The 25,758-nt window shown below is 39.4% G+C and overlaps 4 protein-coding genes across 6 annotated transcripts; 1 reads left to right on the top strand and 3 right to left on the bottom strand.

Moving 5' to 3' along the window:
• Window positions 1–1,752: 1,752 nt before the first annotated feature.
• On the bottom strand, window positions 1,753–4,002 carry LOC112287407 (uncharacterized). Of its 2 annotated transcripts, XR_016504957.1 has the most exons (3): window positions 3,811–4,002; window positions 2,009–3,510; window positions 1,753–1,820 (listed from the first exon to the last, which is right to left on the bottom strand). XR_016504957.1 is itself a non-coding variant. In XM_090253429.1 (2 exons), the coding sequence occupies exon 2, from the start codon at window positions 2,949–2,951 to the stop codon at window positions 2,196–2,198; it is 756 nt and encodes a 251-aa protein (XP_090109555.1). In that variant the 5' UTR covers window positions 2,952–3,510; window positions 3,811–4,002; the 3' UTR covers window positions 1,903–2,195. The 2 variants fall into 2 exon arrangements, 1 of the variants encoding a protein (XP_090109555.1); XM_090253429.1 differs by lacking the exon at window positions 1,753–1,820 and having other exon boundaries at window positions 1,903–3,510.
• Window positions 4,003–12,091: 8,089 nt separating this feature from the next.
• Window positions 12,092–16,624, top strand: LOC112287639 (glucose-6-phosphate 1-dehydrogenase 2, chloroplastic). The gene is made up of 10 exons (XM_024530849.3): window positions 12,092–12,774; window positions 12,986–13,215; window positions 13,379–13,473; window positions 13,629–13,743; window positions 14,074–14,279; window positions 14,456–14,605; window positions 14,832–14,952; window positions 15,264–15,493; window positions 15,645–15,845; window positions 16,011–16,624. The coding sequence occupies exons 1-10, from the start codon at window positions 12,612–12,614 to the stop codon at window positions 16,267–16,269; spliced, it is 1,770 nt and encodes a 589-aa protein (XP_024386617.1). The 5' UTR covers window positions 12,092–12,611; the 3' UTR covers window positions 16,270–16,624.
• On the bottom strand, window positions 16,299–18,588 carry LOC112287640 (uncharacterized). The gene is made up of 5 exons (XM_024530850.3): window positions 18,326–18,588; window positions 17,638–17,739; window positions 17,482–17,533; window positions 17,238–17,277; window positions 16,299–17,080 (listed from the first exon to the last, which is right to left on the bottom strand). The coding sequence occupies exons 1-5, from the start codon at window positions 18,438–18,440 to the stop codon at window positions 16,733–16,735; spliced, it is 657 nt and encodes a 218-aa protein (XP_024386618.1). The 5' UTR covers window positions 18,441–18,588; the 3' UTR covers window positions 16,299–16,732.
• LOC112287638 (uncharacterized) lies at window positions 18,581–24,580 on the bottom strand. Of its 2 annotated transcripts, none has more exons than XM_024530846.3 (7): window positions 23,537–24,580; window positions 22,617–22,877; window positions 22,058–22,326; window positions 21,677–21,879; window positions 21,303–21,518; window positions 20,312–21,118; window positions 18,581–20,136 (listed from the first exon to the last, which is right to left on the bottom strand). In XM_024530846.3, the coding sequence occupies exons 1-7, from the start codon at window positions 24,170–24,172 to the stop codon at window positions 18,884–18,886; spliced, it is 3,645 nt and encodes a 1,214-aa protein (XP_024386614.1). In that variant the 5' UTR covers window positions 24,173–24,580; the 3' UTR covers window positions 18,581–18,883. The 2 variants fall into 2 exon arrangements, with proteins under 2 accessions (XP_024386614.1, XP_090109554.1); XM_090253428.1 differs by having other exon boundaries at window positions 20,396–21,118; window positions 23,537–24,304.
• Window positions 24,581–25,758: the final 1,178 nt, after the last annotated feature.

Below are 25,758 nucleotides of genomic sequence, written 5' to 3'. Positions count from 1 at the left end.
CAACCAACACCAAGACCTACCATTTGAGTTGATTAGGTTAATCTTTGTCTCATCACTAAAAATAATCCGTCTCCAATCATCAATAGTCCAATTTTTGTATTTATGAGCAAAACTCAACCTTGCAAGAAAATGTCTTTTGGCAAGTAGAGGCTTCTTTTGTTGCACACAAGCACCCAAACCAGCTTCTTTCAAACCACGCCTCAAGGTGATGTCTGAGAAGTATTTACCTATTTTTTCTCGAAGTTGTTTTGCAGCTGCACTTGCCGTTTTGAGACAACAAGCAGTGACAAGGTGCACACCAAGTCGCTTCTCTTGCTCTCCTAAAACCTTTGGACGTCCTCCTCTTTGCTTTTCTATTTCACCACTAATCTCCCTCCTCAGATGAGCTACTGAAGACTGACTCATTCCAAGTGAGTCTGCAACTTTTCTTGTAGAAACACCACTCCTAAGCTGCACCAATGCTTGGTGCTTCAATGATTCAAACAACCGAGGCATAGAGATACAATTGACAAATCAACTTTCACTATAGATAGTACAGAACAAGAGCAAGACAACAAACAAAAAATGCCCTCAAATCTTGCAACAAGGAGTGTACATTGAAATTTCGAAATTCAGCAAGAAGAAGCAACCAAAACTGAGTACGCACGTCTGTGTGCTTCTACAACACTTTTCTCATAAACCCTACCTCAAATGATAATGAGATTTTTCATCCATGTAGAGGACTTGATGAATACACATAATAAAAAAGTAATTCTATCAATTGACTTATGTGTTAGTTGGAAGGATCAATGAACTATGAGTGTTCAGATTTTGTACTCGGTTTTGTTTGTCACTGTATAAATAAATAAATAAATAAAAATAAAAATATATTTATTCAACTTAATAGATAATAATAAGATACTCCAAGATTCACTCCAAAAATGATATGTTGTTATCCACACACATTGTCGAACCATGATTTAAGTGCAAGAGTGCAACTTGCATGCCACATGGTTGCCGAGGTATTTGCCTGCCTTGGACCACCATTGTCAGGTGGGGTTGCAGAATTTGCACACAAGCTAACGGTGATCACGAGGAGTGCTCAATTCTAATACACATATTGTGAGCTTTGTCAAACCAGTTCTATTCATGTTTATCTCTCACCTACTTGGCCAATTGGAGAAACCAGAACTGGAATCTAGAACTAAGATCCTCTCAGCGTTGATCCTTCATTGGGTGTTTGTTGCAATCAGAAGCGGAACTTGAGCCAATTTCGCTAGATGTTTCTTCAACATTTGTGACGTCTTCATTGGTTTTGGTCTCTGTTTTTAGATGATTCCCACATCGATGTGGCCTGGTGGATTCAGAATTGTCATCTAGGTTTATATTCGTTTGTCATGTACCACACTTTCGTCTGAGTGAGGAGAGACCATCTTGAGCTGAGTACCCAACTCTGTTTGACTCAGGGCGCTTCACAACCCCAGATCCGAGTACAAGTCGATTGTGTAAGAAAGCTGCGTACTCCGCATTTCAGGTCCTAGAAAAGTATGATTGACATGAACCTTGAGTCATTCATGGCCCATCTTGTCCACCACATTACTAAAAACGTGGGATTGAGAATTTTGTTGGCGAAAACCTCTTGTCAAACATGCAACTGCTTCTTACTGGATATGTAGCTACCGTTTACTCAAACTTCATCAGTTCCACATGAATATGCAACTACCATTCAAGACGGAAATCAGGCAACGGATAAACTGGCCAGCAATATGTATATGCTGATCACGAGTGCCTCTTGGCTTTTCACGTCCAACTCTTGGACGCCATTGCTCATATAGATATTGCTGTTTATACACACAACGTAGGACACATTGAACTCAATTTTTTAACGGCTCCTACCAACTCATTCTGTGTCTTGACATGGTCTTATTCTGAAGAACCGTTTTCATTGAAGCATAACTTACAAGCATGAACTTGGACAAGGAATGAATTAAGAAAAAAAATGCGTCTGTTACGTCGTTAAGAGACATACCAGGCAATAAATTCCCACATTCCGTTTAAGGTTATAGTGCTCTGCTTTGTTAGCGTTGCAAGATCAACACAGTCTACTGATCATCGATCATTTATGCGCATGTCATCGGAGAAGGGCGAGGCAATGTTCCTGTATAAACGTCGAAGGAAGAAGAGAAACGGACACATAGGACTTGATTTTCAGCACATTACTTGAATTTCTCCAGCACCGCCTTTTTGCGAGCAAGATAGTCCCTTAATTCGTCGTTGTAAGTGTCCCACACACAAGGGTCACATCCCGAGCCACAACAATCGCCTGGAAGTGGCCTTTCAGGAGGTTCTCCAAGCTCTTCCACAGCCAAGTCCTGAGCTCTAGCTTCATCTTCAATTACAACTTTTTCGGTTACATTTTCAGCCTCATTAGGTTTGCCGGCTTCATTGCCTCCTGAGACAATATCCTTTTCGAGTTTCTCGTCCAATTCGCTGGCCATTGCATCCTCAGGACGCACCAAAGTCCCCGATGCCTTCACTGGTTCATCTGCTTTGGTAAATTCTTCTGCAGCAGCCTTCTGCTCAACCTGGCCTTCCACGCTTCTATTCACATCAGTGACTACTTTCGAAAAGTTGATCACACTGACAGAACATTCATACGTCTCAATTCCCTTCAAACCCTTATCAATTCCTTCCATTGCCCTTTCATAGTCATTCTCATCCGTGTTTCCACGCCCTGCGACAGCAGAGCTGACCTGCCCCATGGGCAAACAATCACCTCGGACAGCTAGAATCCACAAGCGGTACAGAGAATTTTCCCTGATGGGAGTCATGTATTGCTGCAGTTGGCAAAGAGTAACTTTAGCATCCACCAACTGGCTCCAACTACGATGGAGAGCAGGGACCACAGACCCACTTGTACTCTTTCTAAACCTTAAGGTTACAAAACCCTTCAGTGCATGCAAATGTGACATCAACAAGGATTCGGAATCCTTCCTCCTTGCAGATAGTCCCGAACTTATCTCCTTCCCGAAATCAGTTCCAATCCCACAGACCTCAACGACAGCTACAAACAAGATCAAAGCAACTTATCAACAATCCAGCATTCCAAAATCACGTCTTTTGCTCAAACCCTAAAAATCTCCGCAGAGAGCTCCCTTGTGTCCAATGACCAGAAACAACGCTCCGCTCAATTTCCTCAACATAATGCCCTCAAAAATCACACCAAGCAAAAAAAAAAAAAAAACAAAGCCACTGATCCGATTAGAACGAAGTGCATCAGAACAAGACTTCATTAAAAAAAAATTGTCTTTCTGCTTGGCTAAACGGGAACAGGATAATGCCAGCAAAAATCGCCTATCAGCTAGCACGTTGCACAGAATGACTTGCTGCTAGAACTGACCCTGGCTACGAAACGTGAAGGAATGTTGGCGATTGATGGGAATAACACCTTAGTTATGGAGTGTATTGTGAGATACGGTGAATTCGGTGAAAAGTTCCCAAAAAAACGGCTTTCAAGTTTGCCGATTGATTCTGTGTCATAAAGCAAGCAAAGTTACCACGCTTGTTTTACATGAACTCATCCTCATCGTTTACTGCGACCAGGTGTGCCAAACTACAGAGCACCTTATGACGACCCTTCTTTTCCTCAATAAGAGAAGAGAAAATAATTTAACGCACTTTTATAATCGTAACAGTAGCCACCATCAGCTTTTAGAAATACCAAACTAATTTGAATGCGTCACAAAATAAAAGCAAACAAAGAAATCTATCAGAATCAGACTTAAACATCTTAAAGCTCACAATATACCATAACAGGTCAAATTCATTTACCACTGCACCAGATTTGCAGAAAGTATGATTTCGTTGGCGAAACATTTCCAGTCAACATGCAGCCCATCAATTGCCCTGCTGCGTTTTGGGCAGTTTTATTGGGATTAAAAAGAACATGAAGAGAATAGTGTTGCCTGGTTTGGCTCATTGATACATTGTGTTATAAATAGAGCTTGATTCCAAAAGATGATTTTTGTGTTACATGTTGCTGGTTATTTACAGTGACTCCGAATATCCTATGTGGATCTTAATGCGTTTTATGGTGCGGTTAGGTATTCGTAACAAGGAGACTACGAACTCACTTTGTTAGTTTACATCCAGAGCTGAATGATACACAAGAGAAGAAGTGCTTTGTTCATTTCCAACACTTCCGCTCAAACGCACTTCCTCTTTTGTGAAGGATGTCTGTTGAATCAGTGTGTGGTTTCAATTAGCCCTTATAGCATTTGATAAGAAAGCATTATTGTTGTTGTAGTATCCTTCTATTTTTGTGTCATGTGCTCTTCTTCTTTTAACCTTCTCTATTTTTTCTCCTATAGTGGGAGGTTCTACTCCTTAGCATTTAAGTGTGTGCAAATGCTCTCCAAAAGGTATGTATTGTAATTATTTAGCATGTAGGTTTTATCTCAAATTGGGTGTAGAGCTTGAACTTTTGGAGAATAGAGTAGATCCAAGTTTGTCGCCCTTATGCTATTTGATAGGAGGGTTTGCTTGCAATCCTAAACCTTTGTTTTTGTTGCTTGTGCACTCTAATGAGTTGATTCAAGATAGGATTTTCTTCCATCTATTTTCTGTTAGAGACTTGTGTTTGTTGTTTAAGCTTTGCAGTTTGAACAACATTAGAAACAATTAGTTGATGCTTCCAAAGAGTGGGCCATTTTGGAGTTTGTGAGAGTTAATATCCTTGGTTATATGCATTCTATTTGAGTTAGAGATTAGAGGCCACTAGATATTAGAAAGAGGTTCCATATGGAGTTGAAATATTTTGAGCTATTCTTAGGTGAAGATTTTTGCTTCAATAATATTATTATTTTAAGTCCCAAAGATTCTATGTGTGTTGGATCCAGTGATGGTATATAATCTCAACCCTTTTTGTAATGATTTTATGGCCAAAAAAAGAAATAATTCTATTTGCAAGTTTTTGCCTTAATGAATCAATTTGTTTGTAGGTAGCAAGACTTCATTGTAGCCAAGAAAGGAGTTGGCTGTGTGATTATCGTAGTTGGCAGCACTTTAATGGATTTCAATAGTTATTAGAGCTAAGTCTCTTTAATAGAAATTTCATGTAGTTTTAGCATAGTAGTCATCAAAGTCCAATGTCCTCCAACAGACTAGTGGGTTGGAAGACACTTAATAGTTCTGTGATTATGTTGACTTGTAAAGTTTGTTGAGAAATAACAAACTTTTATGTCTTCAATATATATATATATATATATATATATATATTTTCCATAAAGTGTCATGGATATACATATTTATTTAAATAATTACCTATATGGTTAGGTAGAAGTAGGTAAAAATAAATTAATTTCATGATATCTTTTAATACAACTTTTTAGAAGTTTCATAGAAACGGTTTTGACTTTATACATGTTTGTAGTTGATTGATAAGTTAGAAACTTGGTCAACAAGTTAACCATGTGTCACATATGCTGATAGCTTGTGGAATAAGCTAACTATGTGGTGTATATTTAGAAAAATTATTTTGCAAGTTAAGATATGTATCTTACAAACTCAACATGTGTTGGAGGTTTTATAGAACATTGCTACATAGCTTTTAGTTAGATAGTATATATGGACATAAAAGTGAAGCCTTCTTTAGTCTTCTCAATGCCTTTCTTATTCTTAGTCTAGTTTCAAAAGTCCATACTCTTCTTATGTTTAGCAATAGTCATTCTAGTCTTTAATATTATATTACTTTTATAGTGAATATTTATTCTTCTTGAATTATATAAGATTATTTTAAGGTTCTTCTTGTTTTGATTCATGTCATTCACATAAAGTGATATTTGAATTCTATATATTTTATATATATATAGAAAATTGGATTACAAATTAACTTGAGATAGCTTTGGTTGTTGCTTTATAATAATGTGGACTATTCTTCACTTATTTTTAATTTTTTGGATAATCACCATAGATGTTTAATGTTGTAAGCTGCCTCCATTAGGACATGATATTTAATTTCTATTAAAGAGAGGGCGACTACCGATTGTTGTTTGCTATACCAATCTTTTAATGAGACTTTGAGCTTATGCAATATCCTTGATGTAGATCTTTGAATGACTCAATTTCTAACAAAATTGACATTGTTGTATTATATGTGTTCTTACTTGAGAATACACCAAGCACCTAGCTATGAAAGGTAAGTAAAATGCAACAATAATTCTACCAAATCTAATAGAGTCTTAAATAAACTTCAGGTAATCTCTAGTAAATCCAATCAAATTTTAATATATTAAAATAAATTTAAAAGAAGTCACAAAAGAAACACAAAGAAGTCATAATTTAATATCAAAGAAAAATAAAAAAGGATATTTAAAAAATATAAAAATAAATCTTTAAAGAAATAAAAATAATATTAAAGATATAATAAAAATAAAAAAATTAAAGAAATAATAAAAAATCCTAAAGAAATACTAAAAATAAGAAATCTAATATAATCATAATTAAATCTTAATCAAATCTTAGATCAAATTATAATTAAAACCTTAATTGAACCTTAATCAAACCTTAAATCAAATCCTAATGAAATCCTAATTGAACCTTAATCAAATCCTAAATCTAAACAAACTCTTAATAATCCTATAGCAAAATAGAATCTCAACAACTAATAATCAAATTATTGATATCAACTCAAAATTTGCACACTTTTTAATATCTTAGTTAAAAACAAGCGCAAGAAAAATAAAATTGATTGTACTTATCAATTGAAAGAAATGCAAGATAATTCAATTGGATATTAGGTGACTTCCTACTACAACTTAAATGTTAAACTTCTAATGCTAATATTTCCTTCTTGAACTGTTGAATTGCTCTCAAATTTCGTTCAAACCTTGGAAATCAAGTCTAGTATCTATGAAAAAAAATTCACTTCAATCTAATTGAAAAATTATTAAAGATCTTAGAAACACTTAGTGACCTTCAAACTTCAATTTCTAAGACCTTAATCTACAAAAATCCTCATATACTTTAATCTAATTGTTTGATTGACTTCAAAATTTGCATACACATTTACTACTAGTACACCAATACATTTTTCAAATTTTACTTGTACATATGTCACAAAATTAAAAAAACCCTCAAATTTATGAACACATTTTTTTATTTTTCAAACCTTAATCCTACAAAGAATATTATAAAATTTGAAAATCCTTCAAAATCTCAATATTGATTCAAATGACATGAAATCAATGCTTATTTTTTTTTTTTTAAGTCTATCCTCAAATTTCACTCTCCAATCTACAAAAGAACTCTATAATCACCATAGGTGCACAGTTTTGTACCTCAAGGTCTAATTTTGATCTAGGTTGACAACTAATCCTCTTTGGTTATCAATTCTTAGCTTCTTGAAGTAGTTTTTGTTAAAATCTACTCTAAACTTCCTTCTACACATGCCTATATTATTTAATTTTTAATTAATTAATTAATTAATTTATTTATTTGTCTTATTTATGGTCCTATATAATAAATAGAAGTCCATTTTGTAAAAAAGTAGCATTAGCACTTTTTAGTTTTACTATCTTTTTGACTATTATTTATATTTTTAAGATAATTTGCTACAATATTTTAAAATAAGATCTTCCAGAATATAATATTTTCTTCTTTCTTTCATTCATTAGCTATATTATATCACAACAATGTTTGCATAAGAGATCAAAGGTCTTGTATCTTTGTATTTATAGAATAGAGCACAATTTAGAGTTTCCTTAATATATCAAAATATGTTTCTTATTGCTTTCATGTGGGTCTTTTGTGGTTGGATGAGGTATTTATTCACACCTTTTATTGCAAGTGATGAATTAAGCCTTGTATTTGCGGCCCAGATTAGGCTGTCCATCATACTTTGATATAACTTGAGAGTAGTGAAAAGAAAATTCATCTCTATTTAGAGGTGAATATCTAAACTTGTCAAAACCTTGAGCAAATTATAATTTTCAATATCATACTTTTTTAGAAGATTCAAGAAATATCGACATTAATAAAAAAATAAATACTTTTGTATATACATATTAATTCTATTTATAGATAAAGTATCTTATTTTTAAAGCTGATCGTCTTAAATTTTATTTAGAGCAATATCTTTATTTTATCAATTTTATCATAATTGTCACCAATTATAAATCATCCACATAGAAAAAAACCATTGTATATTTCTTGTACATGATGAAAAAGTAGAGATTTGGATTGAAGGCGTTCTTTTGCAAATTTAGATTTCTTGTGAGATAAGCATGTATGTGGCTATATTATATACAAGAAGCTTGGAGCAACCCATACAAGGCATGTTTAGCTAAGCAATCTTTTTCATTGAGTCCTTGCTCCTAAAACCATTTGATATCACTTCTTTTTCCATTATTCTTTTCAAAAATGTGGACATAATATCAAATTAATTGATTTTCCATTCCTTTCATATACCAAGGGCGATGGTGGTGCAGATTATACTCTAGCAAACTACTAGGATGAAGGTCTTATTAAAATCCACCCCTTTAATTTGTTGAAAGTGCCAAATAACTATTCAATTCTTTTATTTGATGATTTTTCCTTGTACATTTCTTTTGATTTTGAAAATCCATTTTGCTATTATAGTTTTTTTTTTTTTTTTTTTTTTTTTTTTTTTTCTCATAGATCTCTTACTTCCTTGACTCCATTTTTGTGGATAGAACGTACTTCCTTTACAATTGTCTTTTATCATGTTTTGTTGATGATAGCCTCATTGTAGTTTGTAGATTCTTCTTTGTCAGTAATTTTAATGAAAAAGGTGAGGTGATCCTTAAGTCATATGGAAGGCCGTCAATATTACATTGGATATCAGTTTATTGATGATATTTTTCCCCCTCTTTATTTCTTGTGATATTGTTTGGAGAAAAGAGTTTCATCAAAGTTACTATTTGTGGTGATGTGCTATTTTGAATCAAGTTTCTACTACCTTGATTGATTAAGTCCAAAGTGGTTTTAGATAGTGTAGGGTGCAACTATTTGTTTGGAGAGTATAGGCCTTCTTTGTGGATCTGATCATTGCTAAAATTAACTAATTATTTTCTAATTTTGTAATTGTTGGTAAAAAAATGGTAGTCAAAAGTGAAAGGATTTGTCTTCTATCAATTATCTTTGTTTCAGGTGATGATATATAATATGGTTTTCATTAAATATAGCATCTTATGTTATGAAGAGCTTTTGTCTTTTCAAGTTTGTATACTCTATAAACTTTGGTGAGATGATTATATCCTACAAACAAGTGTTCTCTACTTTTTCTTTTTAGTTTGTTTCTTTCTTCCTTTAATATATGGAAATAATAAATACAATCAAAGACTTTGAGATTACTTAAATTTGGTTTTTTCTTTGTGTACTTTTGTTCATGAATAACTCCATGATTTTCTTATATGGAATCATGATTTATAAGATAATTGGTTGTATTTATGACTTTTGACTAGAGAAAATTATGTATGCCTCCTTCAAACACCATGCTCCTTGTTTTTTCTACCAATGTTTGATTTTGCCTTTTTGCAACTCTATTTTACTATAGAATTTGAGGTTATATAAGTTGCTTGCAAATTCCAATTGTATTGCAATAGTCATTGAATTTTTTTGACAAGAATTCTCTACCTCTATTATTTTAAGGATCTTGAGTTTTTTTTTTCTTTTTTTTTCTTTTTTTTTTCTTTAAAGATTTTGAGTTTGTCAAATACTTCTCTTTTTGTTTTTAAAAAATAAATTTATTTTTTTTAAAATGATCATGAATAAATATGACAAAAAGTCTTGAACTGCTTAAAAATTCTTTAAAGAGTAGTCCCATCACATCTAAATAGACAAGTTCTAATACATGGTCAGTTCTTATGTACTTTTGATAAGAAAACTTTTTCTTCTTTGATAACTAATTAAGCAATTATGGCAAGTGTCATTGATGAGATCTAATTTTGATAGACCAACAATTCTATGTTTTACATAAAAATGATGTAAATTTGGATAGCTTTAGTACCCATATCTGCAATGCTATAATTTGATCCCATCATTGTATCTTATAGCATTTACACTATATAGAGGTTGTTCTCCCATTCTTTGTAAACCATTTGCATGATCTCTATTGCCAAAACCTATTATCCATCTATAATGCACATTGTTGAGAACAAGACATTTATCTTTGATGAAAACAATCAAATTACTTTTGTTAGTTAGCGTGCCTACCAACATTAGATTTCTCTTCAGAGACTATATATAAAGAACATCATCCAACTTTATTTGTCCTTCTCTTGTACATTAGTAACCATCTCTTATTCCTTCAATATTGTGTTTCTCTCTTCCTACAATGCAATGGTTACTGATTTGTTTTTGTTTTCCATAGTTTCAATGAAGTTTAGACATTGTTTTGAACTAGTAACATGTTTTGTTGCCCCTGAATATTCCAACTACATCTTTTGTCTAGATTGTTTAGGAATTTAGTAAAGGCTACTTCTAGTACGTCATCTATAGTTTCAATTTCAGATTCTTTTTTTTGGTTCTTATCCTCCACAAGGTTTGATTGCAATAGCAAGGCTCATGTGACCCTCTTCGGTTTTGACAGTCTCGCGAGTAGTGGCCAGGCTTGCAGCAGACAAAGCACCCTGAGTCCATTTGCCATTTGTACTCATAATGTTTCTGATGGTTTGCCTCTATAGGAATGATGTGCAGATCCCCGACCTCGTCCTGAGTTGTACAAGTGTCTTCCTCCTCGTGTAGAGAGTTGAGATCCTCGTCGGAATTGAACTAAGAGAGTCTCTTCATCGCCTAGGTGTAATTTTTGATGCTGCAGTCGGTGGTGTTCTGTGAGTAACACTACACTAATCCTGTCAAAAGTTGGAAACAATGCACTATGTGTTAGCGTGGGTATGATGTACTCGTAAGATCGGGGCAGTCCATTGAGTACCGCTTGTACAAGAACACGATCAGACACAAGCTCTCCTAGTGCCGCAAGTTTGTTCTTTAATTCTCGTGCCTTGTTGAGATAGTCTTCCATCAGCCCTTCCTCAGAGAGCTTGATTTGGTTTAGTTGATTTGTTACGAATAATACCATGGATGGGTCTCCATTCTGATATAATGCTCGTAATGCTTCCCATGCTGTTGTAGGATCCTCATGTTCTGCCACAATGTCAACCAATGAATCTTCCACAGACATAGTAAGTGCTCTACAAGCAGTGGTTTTTAAATCGTGCAACTGTTGTTCAGTGACATGCATCCCACTAGGTAATATCACTGGAAAGGATGTAGGTAAGATTACGCTTGCCACGACCTCCCACAGGTTTACACACTGAAATATTGCCCGCATTTTTAGTCTCTAAACATGGTAGTTTCCAAGTCCTTTTAGTTTATTGTACTCGCCCACCGTCAAATCTCTACGTTTTGCCATGATGCTATGTATTTCTTACAATCCTATTGTTGTAGTGCAAGAGACGAGTATCGCAATGGTACTCTTTCTGTAGTGCAGTCTGTGATAGCTTGTTTCTCACGATCTTAGTGTAAGAGAGGAGTTTTGCAGTACGATTCTACAGTGCTGCCTTTGACTTAATTTACAATGCTAGTGCCAATCTTGGTGCGAGAGGCAGAGTTTCGCAGTACTACTCCTCAGTGTTGCCTCTGATTTCCTCACAATTCTAGTGATATTATTGAAGAAAAAAAAAAGTTGTTACAGTACTCCACAGTGCTGCCTCTGATTAACTCACGATTCTAGAGAGGAAGAAGGAGAATTTCTCAGTACTCTCTATAATACCTATGCTGATCTTTGGATGTACACTAAAGCTCTCACAGTCTATCCTCTCATCATGACCAGAGCCGCTCTGATACCATGTTATAAATAGAGCTTGATTCCAAAAGATGATTTTTGTGTTACATGTTGCTGGTTATATATAGTGACTCCGAATGTCCTGTGCGGTAGTGAAAATGCGTTTTACTGTGCAGTTAGGCTTTCATAACCAGGAGACTATGAACTAACTCTGTTCGTTCACATCCAGGGCTGGATGATACACAGGAGAGGAAGTGCTTCGTTCATTTCCAACACATTGAAAGAGGTCGACAGAACGATGTGGCGACTTTCAGGCGACCAAGTCGGAGAAAGGGCACCCTTCAAGTAGGATTCCGTTTGGTGAGAGTGCTCGAAGAAGCATCTGGTTGGGAGTGTTGCCCTAGGCAGAACAGAACAGTGAGACAATCAAGGCAGGGCGAAAGGCCAGGGAAGGACAAAGACGCAAGCGCGCACGCATCAACCAAGGGGGCCCTAGACCCCTCACACTAGGTCGCTGCTGCGTAGCGGCGAAACGACCAACCCTGAACTTTCGAAATAAGGTATCACATGCCCATATCGTCCAACATCAAGCATCCCCACATCATTCCTCGACTGCATCTAAAGACATGTACTGCAGTGCCTTCTTACAACGCCATCATCGGGCACCACGACACATGCTAAACCGATAATTTGCTCAGTGGGTTGGTTGTCTTTGGTTTTAGAGGGATCCCAGACGAGTGTGGATTCAGGAATCGGATTTGTGACTCAACACGAGAGAGTTGTTGAGAGGTGCTGAGAGTTGTTTTGAATTGAGTGGGATTGATACGCCATGGCGGCACTCAAGCAAGCTGCCAGTCTGCGAGGTGTGCAAGGCCGCTCCTGGTTGGACTCATTGACCTTGACGTCGGGGAAGGCCGAGAATATGGCGTCCGTTTCGATGGGTGCCACTAGGAGGAGTTACCGGATGGTTGCTGTGCATGCTGGAGTGTCTGGTAAGTGTAGAATGCAATGTGGGGGTGCTGGCGTAGTGTTCTTTTTCGGGTGAATTAGTTTGTGAATTGTGAGGGTAGTAGAGTTTCTTGGTTGTTTTTCTTTTTCTTTTTTGGTTTAGTATGCGCTTTGTTTCAGTCCATGGATTTTTCTGGAAGATTTTGGATCGGAGCGATCTGGAGTTGCTTCTAATTGTAGTGTTCTGACGGACAGGGGGAAAGGCCGTGAAGCCTGCGCAGGAGTCGCCACATGATGGGACGATCAAAAGCGTTGAGCGCGTGATAACCGATGATGAGTCTCCCAAGCCCGGTTTTCTGAATGGGCGTGAAGGTTCTGCGGAGGCCACTGTTTCTATTACTGTTGTGGGTGCTTCGGGAGACTTGGCGAAGAAAAAAATCTTCCCAGCTTTGTTCGCTCTCTACTACGAAGGCTGCTTACCCAAGGTTTCTGGAATGGATACCGCACTACGGGAATTACGAAATTACGAAATTATAATTACGAAATTCTTTTTCCATTTAAAATTACGCATTAAGAGAATTTGTTTTAGTCGCCTAGGGTCTGTTGTTTCCACCTCATATCCACTGAATTACTTCCTAACTGTTGCAGCATTTCACCATATATGGATTTGCTCGGAGCAAGATGACGGATGAACAATTGCGAGAGTTGATATCTGGAACACTCACATGCCGTATTGATCAAAAGTAAGATGGTGGAGGCTCTTTGTATGAGGGTTTCCTCTCTTCAACCAGTTTTTCTCTAATTCCTTTCCAGTATTTAGGAAAGTGCTGCACGTGGTTATGTTCAAGTCTGGTTGTTAGGAATACCTTTAACATTTAGACTTTTCGATTGTTCATAGAGAAAACTGTGGAGACAAGCAAGAGGAGTTTTTGAAGCGGTGTTTCTATCACTCTGGGCAGTACAGTTCTGAGGAGAGTTTTAGTGAGCTTTCTAGAAAACTGCACGAACATGAGGTTTGTTTCTCTCATTTTGTCTATGCAAACTTTAAACTTTTGCATGCATCAGCGCGCTTTGTAACTGTGACGTATCAAGACCTTTTTTATTCCAGGGTTTCGAAATTTGAGATGAGCTTCAGTGACTCTTGTCTACGGGGATGTTTATCTGGTTTGTAACTTGCCGAGAATGGGATTCTAGTTTACACTTCCTACTGCTACTATCACGTGTGATTTTTTGCATTATCCTACTACTATTCCCCTCAGAGCAGCAGAACGTACTTTTTTCTTCGAAACGAATGTTTTTTGTTTCAAGGGGAATTAAGCTTAGAGACGTGTTTGTTATGACAGGGCGGCAGGGTGGCGAACAGGTTATTTTACCTCTCTATTCCCCCTGATATCTTTGTTGATGTGGCCCGATCTTCAAGTAGTGCTGCATCTTCCAAAAATGGTTGGACGCGCGTCATCGTAGAGAAGCCATTCGGTCGGGACTCAGAATCGTCAGCAGAACTCACAAAGGGTTTGAAGCAGTACTTAAATGAAGATCAAATTTATCGGTCAGTTTTATAGTTACTCAAGTGAAAGAATGAGATCAATGTTTATAAGATCTGACGGTTACATGATCATTACTTCACCTGCATTTTGCTCTGGCTCGTCTTTTGCTTTTGGAAATTGCATTTCACATTCGTCTGTACTGTTTTCCTACTCTTTTGACATATGTCTTCACATTCAGAATCGATCATTATTTGGGAAAGGAGCTCGTGGAGAATCTGTCAGTACTGCGGTTCTCGAACCTTGTCTTCGAGCCTCTCTGGTCACGTCAATACATCCGCAACGTCCAATTCATATTTTCTGAAGACTTCGGAACAGAAGGACGCGGAGGGTAAGAACAACTGCTTAAAGAATAACAGAGCAGGATTTTTCATCTATATTTCTGGTCACCGAAGCTCATTGTTATGGTTTCATGATAATATCTATTTCATCAGGAGTAGATCCAATTTAGAGAAGCACCGTAAAATGATCTCCTGGAATTAGCAGTTGTTTATGGAAGTGAGCTGCGAAAGTTGTGAATGGTCATTAATCATTCATGTTTCCGTTGATGTGTGTAGCTACTTTGACAATTACGGCATCATCCGGGATATTATGCAAAATCATCTTCTGCAGATTCTGGCTTTGTTTGCGATGGAACCTCCTGTCAGTCTGGATGCTGAAGACATACGAAACGAGAAGGTATTTTCTCTTCTTCTTCCAGTTTCCAGAAGGATGATTTCCTTTTGTTAGTTTTGTTCAGGTTATGATATTCAAGGCCGTCTTTAAATGATATTGAATTGGTATTACTAGCTGCTGCGGTTAATTAGATTCAACTAATGTTCTTACAAGGAACCAACGTACTTCCACCTGCCGTGGTCTTCTGACTTCTTGGTGATAAGTTCGCATTTGTCATTTTTTCTGAAAACGGATCGTGTTACGCATTAGTTGATTGGTTCCTATGTGGTGTTTGAAGTGGGCTTCATGCTTTGACAGAGGCTCTGTGGGTGCAGGTGAAAGTTCTTAGATCCATGAGAAAACTCGACATGGCTAATGTGGTAATAGGTCAATACAAGGGGCACGTCCGAGGTGGTGTCAAGTATCCTGCCTATATTGATGATAAAACCGTCCCGAACAACAGCAATACACCCACATTTGCTGCAGCTGCTCTCTTTATTGATAATGCTCGTTGGGATGGAGTTCCATTTTTGATGAAGGCCGGCAAGGCTCTGCACAAAAGAGGGTAACAGCTCCTGATTCCTATATTTTGATTTTCTTCCAAAATATAATAGAACATAATCTCACCAGAATGTTTACAATGAATAAGTTTTTTCTCTGTGAATTATTTATAGATGCTTGCACGTTACTACAATGTAAATTGGTGGTTCTTGTAGGGCCGAAATTCGAGTGCAATTCAGGCACGTGCCGGGCAACCTGTACAAGCGGAGTTTTGGGACAGATCTCGACAAAGCAACCAATGAGTTGGTGATCCGTGTGCAGCCTGATGAGGCTATCTACCTGAAAATTAACAACAAAGTGCCAGGTCTAGGCATGAGACTGGACCGTTCGAATCTCAACTTACATTATGCCGCAAGGTATGCACTTTGCATATTCATTCTGCTTTGAACACCTCTTCAATTTTTCTCATGCTGCTTAGAAGTGGCTGTGTATTTCTTTTTCTTTTTTTACCTTTTTCGATTTCTGTATCTTTTTTAGACAGGCTTTGGTTTTGCAAACGAATATGAGTGACTCGTGGACAGGTACGATAAGGAAATTCCTGATGCATATGAGCGGCTTATACTGGACGCTATTGAGGGTGAGCGAAGGCTGTTCATCAGAAGCGACGAACTAGATGCTGCGTGGTCATTGTTTACCCCACTCCTCAAAGAGCTGGAGATCCGAAAGGTCTCCCCAGAGCTATATCCCTATGGTAGCCGTGGTCCAGTAGGTGCCCACTATTTAGCTGCCAAATACAATGTGAGGTGGGGCGACAACAGCTTTGAGCCCACTGAGGATTGAAGCACATCCCTCCATGTCTGCAAATTGAATTTCCTCAAAACCATCTATCATTCCATAGATTATTTTACTACAACATCAAAGTACCGTAGGCTAGTCAAGCAACTGGGCTCCTCCTCCCCTCTGTATACACCCAACTAGTACTGTCCTCAAGCCTGCTATAATGGTGCGACACAAAGCGAGTTTTAAAAACTGTGAAGCCACCAAATCTTGTAGCAGGTGGAACACGGTGACGGGAAAAGAAAAGAAAAGAAAAGAAACTACGGCTCAAGCCGAAACAGAGCTTCCCCCAACCCATACACAATGCAATATCTGTACAGCTAATTCTACTCTCCAACCTTGTGTCCTGATACGTCTACATACACTTGTGTTTTTTTTTTCTTTTTTTTGTTTTTGTTTTTGTACAATCTTCTTCTGCTTCTTACGTTGAGCCGAATGACCCGTTGAGGAAGGATTGTATTTCCAACTAGTCCTCTTGGGAAAAAAACCTTCCAAACTGAAAATCACTCTCTGCTTCAAAGGGAGAAGAAGCACTGGCTCGATGCTGGCTTCGAACTGGCTCCAGGGGATGACGAGGGCCTTGGGGGCTCAGAGCCGGCGGATTCCGCATGGAATTGTCCAGGAGGGGTGTCGCCGCTTGATAAGGGACGCCGTAGGGCACAGCAGTTGGGTACGCGTTCGCGTATGTGGGGAACATGGGACCCTCGCGGTTGTGGCTGGCACGCATAGGAGGATCTGGTGGGTACCCTATGGAAATCTGAGCTGGCATCTGATATGGCGGCATCTCATTGGCTGGGCCATAATGGTTGTCATTCTGTGCAGAAAAAACAACATGAATCAAACTAGCAATATATTTATAATCGAAAAAGAGTTAAAAGAGCTCTTTAGGTATTGCATATTAGAAGGGGGTTTTACTTATTAACATCAAGTGTTACTTCTTTTTCTTTTCTTTTTTGTTTTAATATGATTACCACTTCTGGGTACAATGGCTTCAGGGGTGCTCCATTTATCCTACACAAAATCCATCCACATTTAGTAAAGTTTTTCAGAGTGAAATAATCTGAAAATACAAGATATTAAAAAAAATATCCTCATATACTCATATATTCACATATATATATATATGTATGTATAAATAGAGAGAGAGAGAGAGATTCAACTGTAAGTATTAGACAGCGGAGTGATGTGTGATGCGTGATATGTGACGAAGCATACCTGGGTCGGCACAACCTGTCATGCAGTTTTTCCAGCTTTTCTCTGTCCCTCGCTGAATTGCGAAGAAAGGTTAGAAAAAAAAAATATATATATACCAGGAAGAAAAGGAACTCTTAAAAAGATAAAACGGAAAGACTGGTGTAGCCAAAACATTACCCTCCTGATGAGCATTCATGTGACCTCCGAGGGCTTGATGCTTTCGGAAAGACCTGCCGCAGAATTTGCACTTGAACGGCTCATCCTGCTGCTGCTGCGGCGCTGCATTTCACCGCACGGCAGATCTTAGCGCTAAGACTAGGACCTCCCTTGCCTAAAATTACATCCATCGCGTATCACTTGCGCGCTTGATAGAGCTCGCAACCACGACATCAACCCTCGATAGTACCTTCCGGATGCAAATAGTCTACACTCAGACTGTGTGTCGGCGAAGGAGTTGCGAGGTGGTGCCTTAACCGACCTTTCCATGGGTGTTGTCTAGACCAACTTCTAGAATCCTATAAACTAGGCTTAAGTTGGACCCTGAGAGTTAAACTTGAAAGGGGTCTCGGGGGGGGGGGGGGACCAGTGGGTCGCGACAAGCTTCGCGAAGCGACCCGACGCGACACTTCTCTAGGTGTTGACAATCGCTAAAAGAAAGAGAAAGGAATGAAACACAAAATACACTTAAAAACAAATTACGTATTCTCTCGCACGCGATTCGCTGACGCTGAGGCTTCCGGCGGGGCCCTCAAGTAGTACGGCGCGTCCACGTCGAGGGGGGTCAACGCGTCGAAGCATCGCATGAGGAATCATGAGCGGATTGATCTCCCAGACGGACGGACAAACCATGCGATCGAAATCTTACCTTCAAGAGAGCCGCCGCCGCCGCCGCTACGGAGCATCGCCATCGCCATCTCCATGGTTTCGCTTGATGCGAGGCCAGCGATAGCAAGAGCTGCCCCACCACCACACCAAACCATACCAGACTACGCAATGCTCTAGACACACCCCCCCCCCCCTTTATACATTCTCCGCACAGGCTCCTTATAATTAGGCTTCTTAACAATTCTAGACAGCTGCCAAAGTAAAAGGCCACCAGAACACACCGGGCCACACGACGACCAAGAATAGATTACTTTATTTTTCGAGGATCCACAGCCGTAGCACAAGATCGATTTGAGCATATACCTCAATGGAACTACAAACGAGGGATGTGCAGAAATTTCAGAAAACGAGACTAGACACTGAATCCAAAATTTGCACGAGTTTTAGACTTGCAACATCCTTAGTCACGTCTCCATAGGTAGCTCTATTGTTTCCATTTTAAGACTGTTCCTGCAGCCTTGCAAAGTTCCTCTTGTATCCTCTTTGCACGTTTCTCTTGAGGAGGGGTGAAATTAAAACACCCAGTATCGGCCGGATTTTATTGAAATCCGTCAAAAATTGCAATAATTCCACCGTCTTTGTCATATTCAATGGTCTGGCTTCGCCAATACGCGAGCGGAGGAACCAGCAGCCGCCCTGACCGAGACGTTTTCAAACCGAAAGCTTCAGGAACCTTACTCTTCAACCCGTTTTCCACACGGGGAGGAGGAAGTGGAGGGGGGATTATGGATGTTCGACGATTATTTCGCTTGCTTGAAACTGGGTTGCAACCCGCACTGGATCCCTCACCTGAATCGTCCAGCTTTGATCTCCTAGTCATTGTTCCTTTAGCAGGCTGGCTAGCAGACTTGACTTTCTTTGGGTGATGACTTCGACGTTTCCCAGAAGAGGTTCCCGATTTGTCTTTGTCGGGCAATGAAGTAGTCCCACAGGTTTTTGCAGGGTTCTGAAATTCCAACGGTGAACAATCTTCCTGCTCCATCTTCAGTGCTCTCTCCACCACGAGCTCAGTAGTTGCTTTTGAGCTCACAACACTGGTTTTATAGTCGACCATTGCCTGAGGTGAGCATGGACGCTTGCAATTTGAGCACCTAGAAACCTTTGCACTACTCGAGTAAGGATGTCGTCCTCTAAGATAGAACTCATTCACCGCCTCTTGGAGGGGTGTCGCGGGATCGGAAATTGGTTCCAAAGTTAAGTTCTCATGGTGAGAAGCCGAAGGGTTGGAATTTGGTTCCGTACTTGGGCCCTCTTCAAGGGGAGAGCTGAGATAGGTAACAGATTTCGCACTTTGGCCTTCTGGTTTTGAAAGTCTTCTTGATCGTTTTGCATCTGTAATCGCAGGTTGTCTCAGTCGCCGTTTTAAGGACCGTGTTATACGGACATTGACCTCGGGAAACAGTAATTCCTCGCTTGCTTGTGGCAAAGCTTCAAAGCTAAGTTTATCATGAAAATGGACTCGCGACTGCACCTTGCTCAGAAGCAACTCGGGAGGAGTTACAGGAGCTGATTCCTCCATCTCCTCACTTCCCAACTTGGAAGGAGCTGCAGGAGTAACCTCTTCAATCTTCTCACTCTCCAACTCGAGGAGGGCTGCAGAGGTTGTCTCTTTATCCTTTGCACTTTCCAACACATCCTCGGTAGCTCCTTTCTCGTTCAACTTAAGGGCCTCAACACCATACCTGTCTTTCAACAAGTTCACAGCAACATCTTGAACCTGGCCTGATTTTTTCATTTCCGTTGGTTGCCGTTGAGCAGAAATACTCGAACAACCTGCCTTAAGATCTCCACCTGACATCCACCATAATGGAATACTCGACATTAGCTGACTACACTGTGTTCCCAGATTTATTAATGGCTTGATAACAAGCTAATCCTTCACCAAAATTACTGGAATCGGCATCACTAATCTTAATCATCAGAATCTTTCTAAGTACAAGTTTTGACTCAGAGAAACCCCAGATACCTTGATTTATAGTTTCAAAATCCTCTTGCTGCAAATCATTCAAAACTTCTTCAATAATACTATTAATCGTGGTTAATTCTTTACTTCCAGTTGCGTCTTGCTCAAAATCTAGGGCAACTTTACGAGGTTCCTCCTCTCCAAACATCTCTTTAGTAACCTCCACACCAGATGTGAACTGTTCAACTTGAGCAGTGCCTGAAGAATCCACCAGAGTTTGCAATAATTTCGTCGATCTTGACTGTTGTTGTTGATGCCGTCTGCTACTGCGAACAGGTTGTGCAGAACCTTTCTTATTCTTGCGACCCCTTCGTGCTGTAACAAAGGCCGTATCTAAAACCGATCCACTCTCAGCTTCTTTTGAAAGAGATTCAGAGACAGGTGCTTCGTTGCCTGGAACAAAATCCCAGCTGGTTGGACGAGTAATATCGTGAGAATTGCTCTCATCAATTGCATTAGATGAAATGGTCCTTGCAGTGGCCACTCTCTCTCGCTCCACTGCTTCTCTCTCAACTGAATTAGACATTTCGGCTCGTACAGTAGCCGCTCCTCCTGGTTCAACCACCTCTCTTCCAACTGCATTTGCTGCATCAAATCTTGCACTGGCCGCTACCTTTGAATTCATTGCCCCCATTCCAACTAGCTTTGATGTCTCAAAGCTAGCAGAGACCAACCCCTCTAGCTCTGTTGGTTCGCTATCAAACGCGTTTGAGGCTTCAGCCCAAGTAACGACCACTGCCTCTGTTTCCACTCCTTTTGTCTCAACTCCATCTGATGTAATACACACAGAAACCTCCTCATTCACACCGGCTGCATCAGAAGCACCTCGTCATGACTACGATACATGTACTTGTGGAAAACTCGACTACAATGAATCACTCTGAGCACATTAAATGAAAATAAAGACATTGTGAAACGATTACTCGCAGCTCACATGGTGCAAGGAAGGCACGAGACACTAACGAAAATAAACTGAAGGGTGTAAAAATCTTACCTACAGGGCTGTTACTCTCGCAATGCTTTAAACTGTTTGAGATATCCTTTGGAATTACTCCAGAGGTTTTCAGATCAACGAAACCCTGACTCTCGTCCTCTGAGGCACATTTAGAGGCTTCTGGATGAAGACCTCCAATACTCTCGCTTACGGCCAAGCTAGAAGACAACCCAACAGTTCTCACCCTCAAAAGTTGCTTCCACATGTAGGGAAAACCTGCCGATAGAAAACAAGGGTCTCATTCACACATGAGCAACATGAGATCCTTCGCAATGAACTACACAGGGATGTACCAATGCACAAAGGGTGCAAAATTTTGCAGTTCCTCGGACTGCACATTATGCCTACCACGACAAATCTGCTCCTGCACCCACCATTCGATAAGCACTGAACAATTCCAGGGGCGAAGCCGTTTGCAATCGAAGTCCCCAGGTCCATGCTACCCTCTAGAGAAACTTCAATATCGTCCTCCGTAACAACCTGATGAAAATCCACACGATTCACAATACACCTGGTTTTGACATGCTCTCCATTCTGTAAGAGCCGACCCCCTACAGCAATTTTTGTCTCGACCACCCTGATCGGGATAACAAAAACACGACAAGTCAGAAAATTTGCACATCACTAACATATGTTGTGAGAAACATTCGAAGTAGAGAAGCAATGAATTTTGCGCCCTGTTTCCTTTTCAAGGAATGGATTAATCAAGTGAATTCATTTTCTTGAATGAAATACAATAGAAAAGGAGTAATTACCTGCCAACATTGGTAATTTCAACCTTGATGATATACCAGCCAGTTAACGAGACCGGGCCTTGGGTGATCAATCGCTCTGTGGCCGCCTCCTGGACTGCATTGTCCTGGTAAGAAGGTTCCAAAGAGTTCTCGGGTATCCCAAGAGGATTTTGAGAAGCTGTGTGCGTACTCTGCGTTGAGCGACCGGAATCTACGACTGGTCTATGAGGGGTTTCGGCCAAAGCTGTAGGCAATAGCCCTGTTGCTCTACCCGACAAAGACACGCGGTCCTGCGAAACCATTGAGAGCAGACAAGACATGAAGACAATGAATAAATTTTCTTGCTTATGAATCATAGAAACGCACTTCAATATTTGATCCTTGTTTCTCACGTTCAATATAAACACAACTGATCGGAACCGTCCATGCATTCATGAATTGCGAAACAATGCTAATAGCTCTACTACACAGGCCACTAAACCTCATTAAGGTCTCCGACTCCAATCGAATGGCCAGAGATCATAGTTGCCAAAGAATGCCTTAGACAAAATAAAATGAAAATCACTTTGATGATACAGACCTGCAATCTTGGATTTGCTGGCCCAACCCTTGACACAGACTTAGTTGCTCTCTGCCAGCAATTTTCCTCAGCGCCATCTCCCGAGTAAGCCTGTCGTTGACAAGACCATCTTTGTCGAACTCTAGCATCAGCATCGCTAAAGCCATTCATTGGCGCAGAACTCTCTTGTGCTCCAACATGAGGCTGTTGATCGAGCATGTGGTGGCTTGCTTGTGAATCTGAAAGCGCTGGGTGGGAAACTAGATATGATGTTCGTCTACCCTGGAAGTTAAGAGCAGCTTCGACACCATCAGTCGGTCTTGTCACATTCAAATGTTTGATTGTTGTTCAAGCAACCAACCTACTTCATACTCATATCTTTCAGATCGCCTGAAACCAAATAAAAGACTACGAATCTTCGACCCACCCCAGTTTCGTATACTACGAACACGCTATTTATTCTTTAACAGGACGAGTCGACTTCTTGTGGGGATTACGAAATCTATAATTCCGATAAGAGTGAAGTAGTGGAAATCGCGTGTGTATCACCAGGATCCCCCTAATTCTCTACGATGTGAAAAAACCTCGAAGTAGTTGCAGTCTGCAATCAGCAGCATGTACTAGATTCAATCAGTGCGTCATATCCTAAACATACAAGCGCATTCCAATTATACATCCAACAGGACTATTTAACGTTGGAGCAACAACTACCCATTCTAATTCCCAGAGCGCTAAACTACAGGATTTGCGGCAAAGCATGTCGCTGTGCATTGCAAAAGAAAAGGAGAGGTGAGAAAGATATTTGAAAATAAAAAAACTGCGACTATTCCTACCACATTGAGTAGGAGAATCAAGATTGAATTTGCGACAGAGGTCAACTTATTTCCTCTATCAACTGAGTGATTTTTCCTCGACGGCAGGTGGGGGCAGCGACCAAGTACCTGGCAGATCAAGCGCTCGAGCTCTGCCTCAGCGAAAGAGTTCCTGGTTTCACTACGTTCTCCTACTCCCCCAATCGATTCTACAGGACGCGGCTGCCGGAACCTTCCATCTGCGAATTCCATAGTGTCCGCTTTCGCACCTGGATTCACAGACCTAGAAAGCAGCTCGCCAAAATTACGAGAACAACGTCTCCGATCCTCCGCTAGCCGATCATCGGAGTCCTTATAATTCAGCCTCTTTTGACTTAACCAGTACGAATGGCATCCGGAAAGACACCCAGAAGTTTGTGAATGCACGAGGCTCGCCATCTGCAGCGCCTTCTGCTGCTCTTGCAGCAATAAGCGCTCTAATAAAGTGCCGGAATCCAATCTTAGGTGATCACCATAGCTGTGTCTGCGCGCAACATAATCATAATCTGGCATTTCGAACTCCCCACCATGCATATAATGTGGCCTGCTTCTTCCATCGTGCAAGAAAGGTGGTCTGGGAGTGTGTGCCCTTGAGGCAGACGAAAGAGGAGGCACCGCTCCCATCCTTCCGTGGTATCCCTGGAGCTCAACAACTGTGCTTGCCGAAGGGAAGTGTACAAACTCGGAAAGCGAGCCCTCCACCTCGGATTGCAATTGACACGACATCGCAACGACCCCAATTCTCCTCGTAAACCCTAAACCCCTCTCATCAAATCTCCCCCAACTCCATCCCACCAGTTCAATTGCACAAATCACCAATCTCCCACATCACACCACCTCCCAGCTCTTCATTTCCTGTCTCCAGCTGGGCCTGATCATCAACCTACGAAGCGAAAACCCTAATCGAAACTCACTAAGCTGCCCTCTCCCACTCGAATAAGCATTGCTATCCTCTCACAACAGCACAACTTTCACAGACAATGCGCGATTCTGCGTTGAAAACACCGGCGCTTGCAGCAATGCAACAGGTGGCCTCTGTAGATTGTGATTCTGAACAGTCAGGCCCCGATGACAAATCTACAGCGGCGAATATATCACGAAATGTGCAGATTGCCAAGGATCATCAGCTGCTCTCAGCGGAGCGAGGCAACGCTGTCACTTCATCGCCATACGAGCTACGCCGGCTTCACGGGGTGTGGCGCAGGCGAGCAGTTGCAACCAACGGGATTCGAACTCTTGCTCGCCCAGTTTCGAAAAGATTCGCTCCTCCGTCGTCGCGTGGAGAGTAAGTGATGTATACACTGAGAATCGAACTTTCGCTCTGCCCCTCTCGGAGAGGACGCCTGAGTTTAAATCTTTTAATTTAAGATCGGTGTATGATTATTAATAGGTGTTGCTTATTTTGGTCCTTGATGGATTGTATAAGATAAAAATAGAAAAGATTCGCTGTGTGTTTTTGATGATTTTGAAATGTAGAATCAATGTGTTTGGATTTGTGTTTGGATTTGTGTGTGTATATATTTGCAAAGTTTTATTGAAGATTTTTTTAATACTAATTTGCTTGTTGGCAAAGGGGACTAAAATGATTAGTGGCTAATAAGTGAAAAAAAAAAAAATTATGGTTAGATCTAATCATGTTTATTTTTTTTTATTTCAATACTCTATCACCATTCTATGTTGTTATTATATTGTGTTTTTATAATCAAATTCTTATTCCATATAAAAGGATAAGTATAGAGTTTGTAAAAAACTCTATTATGCTACTCTAACAATTTCTTGCATATGTCTTATCTTTTCTTTTTTGGTTTAGCTTTATTTTTTTCCCAAAAGATTATGGATCCACATTTTTTTTCAAAAAATCTTGTAATAGAATATTCATTAGGTTGAATCTTTTGAAGATTAATAATGACTGAGTATTTCATCAATTGATATAAAATCAAAAATAACAATAAACTACTGTAATTTAAAATAATTTTAAAAATAAAATAAAATAAAATAAAATAAAATTGGAATTATTAATACAAAGTTGTATCACAAGAACTTTTCTTACACCACTTTTTGTAAATGATAAACAAAAGCATAAAATGACTATGTTATATTTGTTAAAGTAGAAATATTTCTATTATTTTTTTTATTAGATATATGTCATTTGAATGTAAGTTTAATGAAGTTGAAGATGTGTTAGCTTAGGTTATTCAAATCAAAATACTTACAAAACATATGTACTACCATAATATTATAGTTTAAAAAAAGAAAAAAAAAAAGAAAAAAAGAAAAAACTAATAAACTAATAAATTCAGTAATGAGATTAC

The sequence above is a fragment of the Physcomitrium patens genome, chromosome 10 (assembly GCF_059467195.1).
Source record: "Physcomitrium patens ecotype Gransden chromosome 10, ASM5946719v1, whole genome shotgun sequence".
NCBI classification, from domain to species: Eukaryota; Viridiplantae; Streptophyta; class Bryopsida; order Funariales; family Funariaceae; genus Physcomitrium; species Physcomitrium patens.
Note: the sequence above shows the minus strand (reverse complement) of the source record. Positions and strands in the feature narration are given on the sequence as shown.

Excerpts from the sequence above, each read along its gene's own strand:
- LOC112287640 (XM_024530850.3), bottom strand. The coding sequence starts at position 18,440 with ATGGTTTGGTGTGGTGGTGGGGCAGCTCTTGCTATCGCTGGCCTCGCA. Across the intron at positions 17,740-18,325 it reads CGGCGGCGGCTCTCTTGAAG|CGCCGCAGCAGCAGCAGGAT; the intron begins GTAAGATTTCGA and ends GGTGAAATGCAG. Across the intron at positions 17,278-17,481 it reads GACAGGTTGTGCCGACCCAG|GATAAATGGAGCACCCCTGA; the intron begins GTATGCTTCGTC and ends GATTTTGTGTAG.
- LOC112287407 (XM_090253429.1), bottom strand. The coding sequence starts at position 2,951 with ATGTCACATTTGCATGCACTGAAGGGTTTTGTAACCTTAAGGTTTAGA.
- LOC112287638 (XM_024530846.3), bottom strand. The coding sequence starts at position 24,172 with ATGTCGTGTCAATTGCAATCCGAGGTGGAGGGCTCGCTTTCCGAGTTT. Across the intron at positions 21,880-22,057 it reads GAAATTACCAATGTTGGCAG|GGTGGTCGAGACAAAAATTG; the intron begins GTAATTACTCCT and ends TATCCCGATCAG. Across the intron at positions 21,519-21,676 it reads TGTTCAGTGCTTATCGAATG|GTTTTCCCTACATGTGGAAG; the intron begins GTGGGTGCAGGA and ends TTCTATCGGCAG.
- LOC112287639 (XM_024530849.3), top strand. The coding sequence starts at position 12,612 with ATGGCGGCACTCAAGCAAGCTGCCAGTCTGCGAGGTGTGCAAGGCCGC. Across the intron at positions 13,474-13,628 it reads ACATGCCGTATTGATCAAAA|AGAAAACTGTGGAGACAAGC; the intron begins GTAAGATGGTGG and ends GATTGTTCATAG. Across the intron at positions 14,280-14,455 it reads AATGAAGATCAAATTTATCG|AATCGATCATTATTTGGGAA; the intron begins GTCAGTTTTATA and ends CTTCACATTCAG.